This window comes from Apteryx rowi, unplaced genomic scaffold (assembly GCF_003343035.1).
Source record: "Apteryx rowi isolate R43461 unplaced genomic scaffold, aptRow1 scaffold_93, whole genome shotgun sequence".
Classification (NCBI taxonomy): Eukaryota; Metazoa; Chordata; class Aves; order Apterygiformes; family Apterygidae; genus Apteryx; species Apteryx rowi.
In genome coordinates, this window is record NW_020451238.1 from 26,775 (window position 1) to 40,048 (window position 13,274).

The 13,274-nt window shown below is 45.1% G+C and overlaps 1 protein-coding gene across 1 annotated transcript in view; it reads right to left on the reverse strand.

Annotated features, from left to right (window-relative positions):
• Positions 1-4,752: 4,752 nt before the first annotated feature.
• Positions 4,753-13,274, reverse strand: part of DGCR2 (DiGeorge syndrome critical region gene 2) — a 52,970-nt gene continuing 44,448 nt past the window's right edge. The window contains exons 10-12 of the mRNA XM_026091862.1: positions 11,662-11,814; positions 10,738-10,974; positions 4,753-9,970 (exon numbers count right to left, since the gene is read on the reverse strand). Of these exons, the coding sequence (XP_025947647.1) occupies positions 9,729-9,970; positions 10,738-10,974; positions 11,662-11,814 (632 nt within the window). The 3' untranslated portion in view covers positions 4,753-9,728. The remainder of the gene's footprint in view (positions 9,971-10,737; positions 10,975-11,661; positions 11,815-13,274) is intronic.

Below are 13,274 nucleotides of genomic sequence, written 5' to 3' on the forward strand. Positions count from 1 at the left end.
CTCCTGCCCTTGAACGTGGTTGCTGGGCACCTCGCACACCACGGAGCCGTCACTCCGAGCAGCACCAGCCACCCACAGCAGCTCGGCTTCGCATCCACCGCGCCACCTAACCAGGCAGGCCCCACAGGAGCCCTTATCTCGGAGGAGCAGTTATTCTCCTGCAACAGGTGAGTTGGAGAAGGGGGGTATGAAAACACCGGATTGTGGTGTTGTCACATTATCCTAAAATATCCCTGCTTTCTTCAGGCAGCAACAAAAAAGGAGGCCACAGGACCCGTTCCTCTGCTGCTCTTGTTGGTACTCAGTTCCTGGCTCGGAGCACTGCAGAGACTTTGCCAGGATAAATAAACCTCGGCACCAGCACAAGGGCCGCAGGAACAAGCCTCCTGCTGGCGGCTTGGCCAAGGAAGGTCCCTGGCTCAGCAGAGCCGCTCGGCCGCACTTCGTCACAGGGGATGGCACAGAGGGTCCGGCTCGCCCCGGTGGGGGCTCCTTGGGGCACTTTTGCCCCCCAGCATGGAGATGGCCACCAGCAGGTACCCATGAAGAAACGAGGAGCGTGTTTCAGCAGCAGCGACAGGCAGAGAGGAGGGCGACGGTGCAGAGCTCCCTGGAGCTACTCTGGATTTGGGCCATCAGTCAGGTTTGGCGCCTGGTTTGCAGATGATGTAGTTTGCAAAGGGCTGTAATCATCTCACCGGAGCAACCTGGAGAGAGAGCAAGAGGGAGGTTTATGGTCTCCGACACCACAGACTTGCCGGTTTTCCATTCTCCCATGGTTTTCTAATAGAAACAGAGACAACCTGCACCTGCTTGTTTCAAAGGCTAAAAACTCCCTCTGACCGGCTCTGTATGCACATCCAAAGACTTTAAACCACCAGGTGGTCCAGCCATGTCCAGGTGCCTCCTGGGACACAGCTCCCCTTTAGATTTTCAGGCTCCCCAGGCAGTTGTTTTTGACGAGCAGGGAAAGACGAGAGATGTTACTTAAGAGACCTCGTGGGAGGCAAGAGGGGGGAGCCAAGGCCCTGGCAGGACCAAGGTTCTCCTGCCGTGCCCCGCTCCCCGGCCTGCCCTCCTCCCCAGGAGCACCCTGATGGCGCTGGGACCAGGCAGGAGTGACCCAGCCTCGGGTTTCTGTAGGATCTGGATCAAACCTTTAAAGAGCTGGTGTGTCCTTCCCGGCCTGCTGCCGCCGCGACCAAGGCAATGACTCGTGGTGAGCAGCTGAGTCCTGCAGCTCCACATCGTCCTTGGAGAGGGAGACTGCGAGCATCTTGCTGCCGCAAGGGAGCCAGGGGGTGGGGAGGTCCCCGTCAGTGAAGGTGTTCACTAGCAGGAAGGGCAAGAGCCATTAAAGCTTAAAAAAAAAGAGGGGGAAAAAAAAAAAAGCTCCCTGAAAAATAAAAATAGTTACTTAAGCTGGATCCATCGACCCGAGGTGGGCACAGTGCCACCCTGCTGGGAAGCCCCGGCCACGAGCACCGTCAGCAAGCGTTTGTATGTGCAGCGCACATCGGAGGTGCGGAGAACAGCTCCCAGGAGGTAAATCCTGCACTGCCCGCCCGGGAGCCGGCCCCGGGGACCTGAGTGGATGGCACCAGGGACCACACAAGGACTTGGCCAGCCAGAGAGAAGCCACACGGCTCGAACAGCCTGGGCCGGGGGTGCATGAAGGGTTGTGGATGTCCCCAGAACCACGGGCAGAAGGGAGAGAAGTTCAAGCAGAATAACTGCTCTGGCCATTTCTGATTTTCCATGAAGATCTTCGATCCCCGTAATAAGAGAGATAATAAGGTCTTAGAGAGAGCACAATAAGCTTCTGTTGCTATCCTGTCACCAGCAACCCAGAAAGCACTGAAGTTGCATACTGGTCAGCCTCTCCTGCCCCAAATCCCCATCCAAAACTGCCACTAGCGCACCCTGAAGACACCCCGGAGGGCGGCGTGCGCGGGAGCCCCCCTCCCGGCCTGCTCGCCCAAAGGCGGCAGTGTGGCCCGCAGATGCGCCCTGCCCGCGGGCCGGCTCCGCAGCCCCGTCATTCATCGCCGGGCTCCCCTCCGCCGCTGGCCGTCAGCGACGTCGCCCCGCTGCCGGCAAGGCCGCCAGCCCCCCAGCAGCTGGGCCCGGCGGTGCCCGGCTGTGTCGCTGCAGCCCTTACGCACATCCGATCCGCGCCCTCGAAATCCCCCCGCGCTTCCCAGGGGCCGAAAGCACGTCACACGAGGCACGCTGAGCGAGCCTGCTAATTACTCTCCCAGAAAGATGCGTTTTAAGCAGGTAACGGTATAAAGCAGAGGGCTGCCCGGCGTTGCTCTTGCACAGTGTCTGCACGTTAATGCCGATAGCTGCCTCATTTGCACGAGGCACGGACGGTTGTGTGCACCCACATATCCCACGGGAGCTGCGCTGGGACCACGGCGGCAGCTACAAATCAGCTAGGACCATCCGGTACAGCCATACCCGCCTGGTCCTTCTCCCAAGGGCCACAGCATGGTCTCCCGTCCCCAAGGGACAACGGGAGGAAAGGAAGGGTCAGTGACATCTGCACCGCGTCTGGCGGAGTCAGCACGGCCACGCAGGGCATCCTGCCCGGGGCTCACTACAGCAGTCCGCTGCTGCGGAGAGACATGTGCCTCCCAGCGAGACCGGCAGCGAAGGAAGGGCTGCGTCCCCTCGCCCTTAGTTGAGCCAACAGCTGACAGCAGAGAGGGAGCTCTGTGAGCTCCGGGACACGCTGGTTCAGGTCCAGAAGCAATGGAGGAGCCGGAGGGAGCTTTGGCAGCAGCTGCCCTCTGCAGGCAGAGGAAAAGGAGGCCGGAGTTCCCGCAGTGAGGATGACACCACACACTGGACGGCATTCAATGCTGAGCGCATCCTGCGGCCATGGGCAGATCTTGGGGACAGCCAGGCAATGCTACTTGGACTTGTCCCTCAACGCTCACAGCAAATACTGCGAGCTCAGCAGCTTGCAAAACAAGCAAATTCTTTTCAGCTTCCAAGCACAGAGATCAGGTCAGGTCCGGAGCTCGCAAAAGGGGCCTGCAGGCCTTTGCCTGTACCTGGGAACAGCCCCTCATGGCCAGTTGGGAGCTGGAGGTCAATTTTTAATCCTTAAACTACTTTGCCCCAGGTAAAGTGGATTTGACTTTGCACGCTCTGGAAAATCTGGTACCTGTGTTCACATCTGAAATACCTCAGAAGCAACATTTGTACAGAGGCCATCTGCAGAGGGCCTGTCATTAGGATGGCGATGAACGCTCAGCAGCTCTGCAGCCCTATGGCGCTGCACTTGCTGCCCAGGCTAACTCTAAAGGAGAGGGGTAAGGACACATACCAGCTGTGCAGCCTTCTCTGCTCTGAATGGACACAGCCTCCAAACAGCACTTGGCTAGGCCAACATCTGGAGTCCACAGTAATTTTGCCATGAGGAAAGCACTTAATGGATAAAAAGCAACCTTCAGAGCAGGGTCCAAAGCAGAGATGTGGGGCACACCTTGCCGAAACCAAACTCACTCAGATTTTGGTGATGCTTTATCTCCTATGCCACCAGCGCAGCCAATCTATGAGAGATGCATAGATAAACTTGCATTATTAACCAGCACAATAGTTTAAAGGGACCTATTTCTCCAGCAAGGCGTTTTGGGGGAATATTCCCCACTATCAGCCAGCTTTGATAAGTGATTTAGAGCTACAGGTTCTTTCATGACATGCAGCATCAGATACTATCTTATTACAGGCAAAAGGGGACTCTGAGGCAGAACATGTAGCTTTCCAACTGCACAGAGACCAACTCATCTCTTTTCCCCAGAACTCCAAAGAGAGACTTAAAATAGCCTATAATTTAAAAACAGCTCAATTCTGGTCTAAGTAGGAACGCCATCTACTGTCCATCTCCCCGCAGGACAGACGGATCCCAGCGCCACCTGGAAAATCTGACACCCCCAGCACACGGCTTTCATGAGTGACCAAGTTTCTGCTGCCAGCCCAAGACACGATCGCGCCCAGGGCACTTCCCCCGACCCACAGGGCATAAAGCACAAGGCAGGGAAGGGTACAGTACCAGCAACAGGAGAGGGCCCCATAACCTCATTTATACGTTTACTGGAAAATTTGGCTAGGGCTTCGGAACTGATTTTTGCACCAGCCAAGCTGAGGAGATCGGCACAGCTGGATCTCTTATCGTGCTTTTCCAGGAGCGACCTGCACACTTCCACAGCATCTGCTGAGCTCACACCAGCAGGACTCCATCAATGCTAATAACTCCTGTGCTGCTCTCGCAGGTTATTATCCCCCACCGACTTCACATCAGTTCCCTGGCAGGATCAGGCGACCAGCTCGGATTTCTATCACAAGAGCTGCGCTGGTCTGTCCAAGGAGCAGCGAGCAGTGGTTAGCACCCTCTCACATCCTAACATGACCACATGCATTTGCTTCCTACTGATTCCGGATGTTTTTACAGATGGGTTTGGGTAAGTTTTACCGAGGCAGCAGAAACAGGCTGTACTTTGCCTTCTTGGGTATAAAAACAAGACTTTCTTAAAACGACATTGATTAATATAGGTAAATTCCACTGCTGTTTCTACACAAAGGGATTTCTACAGCCTCCCTGTTTGAAGTTAAATGCATCTATCAATCTTTTTGCAAGATCACGGTTTAGAAGAGTAATATGACAAGACTTCCCTTTGCAATGCTGAAGAACCACAGCGATGCAAAAATCAAGTATTAAAAATCAGACATCAGAACAGACCATTTCTCTTACAGAACACAATTTATTTGGCATTTGGATGAAATGTTTCTCACAGCATCTTGAGAAAAAAAGAAAGATTAGTGCCAACCCCAAAGAAAGAAGTTAAAACAAAAAACAATGTCACAGGGACTGAATTATTATAGTATCAAATTTAAATTCTACATGGTATTTCACAGAATATCAAAATCTTTTATACACTGCCACAGTTAAATCCAGTCACAAACCAACTACACAGGAGAAGCCTGCAAATGCAGCGTTGGCTAAAATTATTTTCCAAGAGAAGGTAAAAAGCAGTGTCTCATTCTCTCTCAGCCCCCCAGGCATACAGAAGTCGGACATTCAGGTTACAGCGCGGCGTGGCCATGCACGCAGACTGCAAGTGCAGCATCTCTGCTGGCATCAACTCCAACCCACTCAACTTTCAAGGTGCACAATACTGGAAAATTAAAGCTATGTTGTACCGTAGCAGGCAGTTAATGCAGAATAATGATAGGGGAAGCAGATCTTTACTGTTGAATGCATCTATTTTAAAGAAATGCATACTTCATTTGGAACCGGGTAAGTGTCAGACCCAGAACATATGAACTTTGACTGAATTGCCTCCTCTACACCGATCTGCTCCAGTTTCAGGTTCCAGCTCCCAACTTGCAAGTTGAGAAATTTAAAAGAAATTTCCGGATATATTTCATGTTCCTTAGCTGATGAGAAAAAAGATTTTTCAGAAGTTGAAAAAAGAAACGCATGCTACAAGTTGTATTAGACGACATTAAAAATTCAGTGCTTTGCCACTGAAAATCCACATCTAAAAGATGAAAAACATTTTTAGAACAGCTTCAAACTCATTTAACATTAGATGGGGAAAGAACAGCAATTACTGGTCATGAAAACATTTTCTTCCCAAGTAAAACTTCAAAGACATTTGAATAGGCAATCCTGTGATCTTTACTCAGACAGAGAACCCAATAACTTCACTAAGAATCCTGCCTGAACAGAGACCAGAAGACTAAGCCTTCAGGAAAAAAAACAAAAAAACAAAAAAACAAAAAACAACTACTTCATTTTTCTTCTAGATTAGTGTCCTGTCATGAATGGATAAAGGAATAGTCTGAGGCTCAAATATAGACAAGACTGAACATTATGCAGACACGTTCTTTGTACATCTGAATGACAACTTTGATTTTCTAGCACAGAATTAAACCCACTGCCTTTCTAACATTACAATATTCTACAACTCATCTAGTAAAAAATTAGAGGCTGCTGTGAGACTGTGTACATGTATCACTGCAAACATTGATACAAGTGAATACCTAAAACTGTCCTTGAAGGAACAGCAAAGACCTCGATATGGCACCACAGTATGCAGTAAGGAAAGGGAATTTGAGGAAGAGTTTTGTCAGAGGCCACAATGGAATGCATTAGCCCTGCGCAGAACAGTATTAAAACTTTACAAAATTAATTGCCATCACAAATATTCAAAGAAAAATGCACACTTTGCTTATTGGTGCTGCTAGGAATGCTAAGGTAATGGAATCTCCTCCATTGTGTCTGGAGGAAGATTTGAGACGCACCAGTATTTAAGAAAAACATCCAAAGAAGCGAATGGTGATTGGGGGGGGGGGAAGGGGGGGGGAAATCAATGCACCAAATATAACTCCAAACATCCAATCAATCTAATGACAATCAAAACGGAAAGGTCTTCCTCAGGCAAGCATCAATCCTCTGTAATTGGTGTTCACAAATGAAACTTAATACCAGTCGCCTTGCCAAGGGCTAGGAAGTCTTGTTGAGACGTCAGCTGCTATCAAGAAAAATAACTCTTCCCCAGCTGGTCCAGAAGTCTTAGTAGTTGTGACATTTTCTGATACAAAGGCTCTTACTCTAAGAGAGAGTACTCAGAGTGAAAAAATCTACATTAAAAAGGGGGAAAAAATGACAGTTTTATTGCCAAATTAGAAGCTCACTGAGAGGTAAACAAGAGCTGTACTTAGTGAGCTGCTCTGTTCAAGGCAAAACTTCCCTTGTTTAGAGATAAGATGAAGAAGGATAGGGAGAAAGAAAATAGCAGCCTCTGTGCCAATACTGAAGCGGGAAAGGCTCAGAAGCTATAAAAATATTACACTGAGGCTTCTACAAAGAAGCCTACATTTGGAATAATTACAACCAGGAGCCATCATGAAGTTGCAGATTGTAAGAGCTTATTTTCAAATAAATTCACCACAGAACTGAAAGTAAAAATAAAAAAAAATTGAACAGATTCCCACAGTCTTATGAGATGTGTGAGGTAAGGTATCTGTTCACCTTAACCACAAAACACAGCTTTAGAGACTAAACCAAGCCGAAAGGCCTTTTGTTATTGCGCTAGGATACTACAAAGAACGAATATTCCATCTGGCTTTAAAAGAAATTAGAAGTTTCTATTTTGCACTGCTAACAAAATATTTTTCAGGAACAGATTGTAGTAGCATAGATTTTGCATCCTACTCAAGTGTACACTATCACATCCTGTCCTACAACAGAGTGTAGCCAGCTTTAGAGAAGTATTAACTCTAAGAGCCTAGTTTATAACCCAGTGCTTAGTTTCACCTAGCTGGACGCAGCACAAAGGGTACCATCTACAGTATATATATATTTATATATATCGCCACCCAGAAACACACACACGCACACACACATTCGTACCTATAAAAACTAAAGAAAAATCAGTACATACAATGTATAAAACGTATGAATGTGCTCAAAAATGCACAAAACCCGCTTTATTTTCATACTTCAGAAATGCTCAATAATTTGTATGCATGGTTCTGACTACTGCTATCCATCCACTTCATTAGACCAGGACTTGAACTCAAGAGGAGGAGACGGTAAGAGATCCACAGGGTGGAGAAGGGCTCCTCTCATTTTGTGCCACTCACATTAGAGCCAGTCAAACCAGAGGACGGGAACGCGCCACAGTGGTAAGAGTCCAAGCAGAGAGGCTTTCCTACCAGTGTTTCTTCCTGCTTGTGTGCCAGCAGTGCACACAAGAACTGTGATTCACACTCTCCAATGGATTCAAGATTGCTAGCAAGTGTCTGAATGTCAAGACACTGGATATGATCTGAATAATGAAAGTCACAGTTTTCTGTGCAGAAGGAGTTGAATTGTCAAGACCAATCCCCAAGTACAGTATAAGCCTATAGGCAAGACACAGAATAGAAAGTAGCAGCATATTCAATGGGGAAAAAGTCAGCTGCACTGGGAAACCACAATAGTGGGTTAGGATTTGTCATACAAGTATGATTTCTCATCAGTACTAGAAAAATAATCCACATACACACCCCCATGCAGTGTTTTCTTCCTGTCCCTCTAGGCTTGTGTACCTTTCATAAGGTAATAGGAGAACACTCACAAGGGGCACTCTTTACAAATTCCTCATAATCCTTATAATTGATCTCATCTGCTGACTGCTACAGTAAGTCAGGGAAAACCAGAGGCAAGAGGAGGATGAGGGGGGGCATTATTTGTACACTAAAATCCCACTTCAAATTAAAATCTCCTGTAAAGATTACTTTGCAGTCATTACCAAAGCCAACAGTGCTTGACTTTGGGTTTAGTGAGGGAGTAAATGAATCTCATTTTGTCATACATAAATTAACTTAGCTAATTCAAAGAGCTCAATCTGACAGGAAAATTTAAGATAGCATATCAGAGTGAAAGAAACCACTTTACTGATTTAAGTATACTAACCTCATTATAATCCATCATGGGATCTCAATAAACGTTTATTCAGGGGGAGGGGGGGAGGAAGACGGGACTGAGAAGAATCTCTAGAATAGGGCTGGCAATTTATGGCATTAGAATAAAGAACAAGGGTCCAATTAGAATTTAACATTATGTACAGTACGTGTTGATCACTGTTTTTAAACTGTATTTGTAACAACTGTAAAGAAGTGAAATGGAGGGGAAGGAACATGCATGCTAAAAATAGCATGCATTAAGAAAAGCAAGAACAATGGTCTCTTTATCCAGGCCAGTCTTGGGCAACTGTTCACTGTAAAGGAGTTAAACCACAAAGAAAAACACCTCTGTCTTCCTGATGGGATTATAACAAACAGGGGCTTGATATAGTGAAGTTGGATTGTATCAGTCAGAAAGCTAACTGCTCCCTGTCTCTTCCCTAAAATACTACCTAACACATATGAGGATTCTACTGAAGGGACGCAAGCATTACACAGACCCAGTTTTCTTTATGGGCCAGAAGTTTACCTGACAATACAAGATTTTGCAGCTACCAACAACAAGTAATTGTAATTGCAAATCCTAGTTTTCTTAGTACCCACTTCCATAAAAAGACAAATTCACACATTGCGTACATCACTTATCCTCCAGTCCCTAGGGTGTTCTGAAGTAGCGGGGCAAATCAAAACACACAGCTGTTCTATCCTCTGCAACTCTTACTTGGTGGCATGTGTTTCGGCTCCTCAGTGCTCCTGCTTTGTAACACAGGCACCTAGCCGCTTCCCCTGCAGTTCAGCCTTCTCTGCCTTTTCCAAGTGTAGCACGCAAGCAAGAGAGAAAGCAATTAATTAAACAGTGACTGCCCCCACCCTCCTTTTCCACTGTCTGTTCCCTGGGTCCAGTGGTATTCAGCCAAATCCAAGCAGCTTTTTTCTGATGTAGATTTTTGTTTCCTCTCAGGTTAAGAAAAAAACCTACCCATACTCTTCCTCTCCTTAGAAGTCAAAGGAATTCTCTGCACTCTTTTCCATCACCAATGGAAAATAAGAGCAGTTTATACAATCCATATTTACAGGACAAATCAATTAGTGAATGAATAACGACAGCCAAAAAACGAGAGGCACAATCCTAAACTAGAACATAAAAGCAGTGTTCAAAAACAAAGTGGAGATTCCTTCTGAAGTTCAAACCATGGATTAGTGTTTGTCTGTGCAAACAGTTGCTAAAACTATTTCTGACCGACAGTCAGGTTTTTATTCCTTTATACAATGGTATTGAGAGAACAGTGGCTGTGACGGCTGCCCGTAAGAGTTTCTGCCGGTGTGTTTTCACCTAGCGGTGTGTCAGGAGGGACAAGAAAGGTGCTGCTGTCAGCAGAGTCTTCCAGCTCTACTGGAGAAGGACCAACTGAGGGAGGAAGCGATTCCTCTGTAAGCTGTGGGGATACATCACAGTTTCCTAGTGATGGAGGATTGCTTTGCACTGTCTGAGAAAGAACTCCATCTGCAAAGGAGGAAAACAAGCAGAATCAGAGCATGAAGTGCATCATTTCACATTCCCAAATAGGTTTACTATCTGTATTTCTGGAAGCTCTGGATTTTCCTATTTTTGTATTACTGTATAAAGAGATGACATTGCAAAAGAGGAAAATTATGTAGCAAATATAAAACTTCGATATATAAATAAGATACTTGCAGTAATCAGTCTTGCTTATCTCATGAGATGCACTGCTTTAAAAATCCCAAATTGGAATGAATTTTACAGTATGTTAATATTGCAGCTGCAAAACTGAAGAGCACTGGGTGAATCATTAAAAAATGATATTTTTGGCCAATTTTTTTTGGAGGGGGAGAGGAACAGAGAGGAAGAAGCTCAATATTTTTTGTTTAAAAAAAACTCTTGCATTTAAACATGTGTTCTATTCTTTAATAACATATCTCCAGAAGGCCAGACAAGGTACCAGCATAGTGGAAACTACGTAATACATGAAAGTTAATATTTTAAAATAAGTAAATCTAAGAGTTAAATTACTTGCAGCATGGATTCCCCTTTTAATTTAGGCCATCCAAAAGAGCCTTTATTAAGAAAAGCAAGCCTAATGATCCATGTTAATGTAAGACTTTTCCATCACAGAAATAGGAGATTGCATTGTGGAATATACTTTCCCACCATAACCATTAAAACATGTATAATTATAGTTCAAAACAAATCATCTACTCTTAAATCAAACTGGAAAACAGTAAGAATAGAGAAATTATTGCCTGGTATACCTGGAGTAGAACAAAGGATACTGTCTGGATTGACAGAAGCCTCATAAGGGGGAGGTGGGTCATCTGGATGTTGAATATCTGGATACTTGTAAGCAGTATAGGGTGGAGGTGGATCATGAAAATGAAACGCCCCACCTTCTCCATCATCTGAAAGATGCAGTGGAGTAAGGCCTGTTCCAAAACCATCTGGACCATAATCAAAACCAGGCATTCTGCGGCCCAAGTTAAAATGGTGCACTATTTCAAGAGAAGAAAAAGAAGAAATAAATAACTTGATCTCATGTTTTTTTCTTCAAGCTAAGGCAGATCTCAACACCTTCTTCCACTTTCACACCCCAAGAACTCACATCTCCTGAAGACCTAAAAAAGTCACCTATCAAGAAGCCTGCATAACCTATGCAAGTCAACTCACCGCAGTACACAACAATGCCCAGCACTGGTCCTACATCACATCTAAATTTGAATCTAAGCTCTTCAAATCAAAGAGATTGTCCATACATTGAAGATATTCCACCTTCGGACTACATACAAACAACAAACTCTTTCCATTAGCGGCTAAAAAGAGTTATTTAAGTTTGAAGAGCCTACCAAGACACACAGATTCAGGCATGGACAGTCACGCAGGACCATGAAATTTCTCAACTTTCTACACATCAACCTGTCAACAATAAGCATAAGGAGTAAGATAAGTGTTGATACAAAACTTTTTCTTTAGAAACGGAGTGCTTCAGAGAAAACTTCTACAAATCATGACCAGTTCAGAGAGCCAGCACAGAGCTACATTTGGATACAGTACTTAATAGTATTTATAACCAAGCTCCCACTGATGCTCTCTACACAGACTTGTATTTCTTCTACTCTCTTCATCCTGAAGTGTGTTTACACAGCTTAGATCAAGACTCATTACAGATACAGACTACTTACAATTTGCTCCTATCAAAGACTCTATGCGCTCTCGCCGCCTCTGGCGTAGCCGGTGGACCATGAACAGCAGCAGAGAGAGGATAAGAAAGGAGGAAATGCAGCTCACTATCAGACGCATTCCACTGGCCATTGAGTCAAACAAACTGTTGCCATCTGTTACAAGAAATATATTAAAAGGTCTGTTACTTCTGTTCAAGACTCATTTTTCTTGATGCTTTTCTGTCAGTACTGGAGAGAGAAATGTAGAGTTAAGATTCATAACAGTTTAACACTTCTCTGTATTTCAAAAATGTAAAAAAATACAAATCATCATGCAATTTATCTACTTATTGTAAGAGGATCTAAATTCTTCTAAAAATGTGTTAATCAGCAAAAGTGAGAAAATGTTGAAGGCTTCAGGTATCTGAAAAAGGGAAAAGCAGAAGTTTAAGAGCATTCTAGGTACCCGCTTCTCTCCCTGTCATGACTAATGGTCTTACATACCAGAGAAAAGCAAGCCTGGAAGCTATGGGAAAGGCCTGGGAACCGACATTTCTACACACTATTTCTACATGACTTCTGGACATCTCAACTATTACATTTCAAACAACGAAATCCCTAAACATTTTCATTATCACCAAGATGTGGTCAACCTAATTCCATACGTTGTTTCCAAATTGGTGATACATTAAATGTTAGGAACTAAAATGCCTTAAAAAGGTGATCAACATGATAATAATCTTTCAGGAAGTGAGATTAAGGTAAAGAGGAATTAAATTATTTTCCTAGAATCACACAGCAAGCAAGTGGCAGAATGTGAACCAGATCCAAGAGGTTAGGACATGTAGCTCTATTCCATAGCTACCAGATCTACACTTGGAAAGCTGCTGCTAGCAAATTAGCAGTTCCATCAGCGCCAGACATGAAAGGTATTTATTACTCACAAGTCAACTGGTAACACTTGATTATGCTCAAGTAGCGCACACACATACAAATACTCTGCACAAAGACGACAAAAAATGATTGTGCTGACTACAGAACTCTGACTAGGTGCGGATAAAAAGACAAGGTAGCTGCACTATGTCATCATTACGGTCACACACTGCCAGAGAACACAAGCAGGAACAGCCCCCGAGCCACCGCCGGGGCGCAGACCTATGGCCAGGTCCCGGTCACCTCTCCTTTCCCACATCCACCATGGCCGCGAGAGCTTTCTCATTATTTTCCCTTTCACTAGTGGCAGCAAAAGCTGTATCAAAGATTCCTTACAAAAGGAAGCTAAAAGTCTCACAAAAACTGTAAATACTAGCTTCCTACAAATGCTAATAACAGAGAAATCCACCCAATTTATACATGGTTAAAGATGCATGGCTAACAGGCTGGTATTTATTACATAACACATCCTTGGCAACAGGTAATTCAATAGTGTACTATGCAGAGAACTAATGTAGTACCCTCCCAAATCCAGCCAAATTGTACAAAAATCTCTATGCTGTCAAATCTTTTAGTACCTCTTATTGTCAAGCTTAAACTGATGCAGTCATACAGCAGCAGTAACCCACCATCCCAGCACACCCTTCTGAACAACACAGACCTGCCGTTGGGCCTCCTCCACTTTACAGCAATGCTGACTT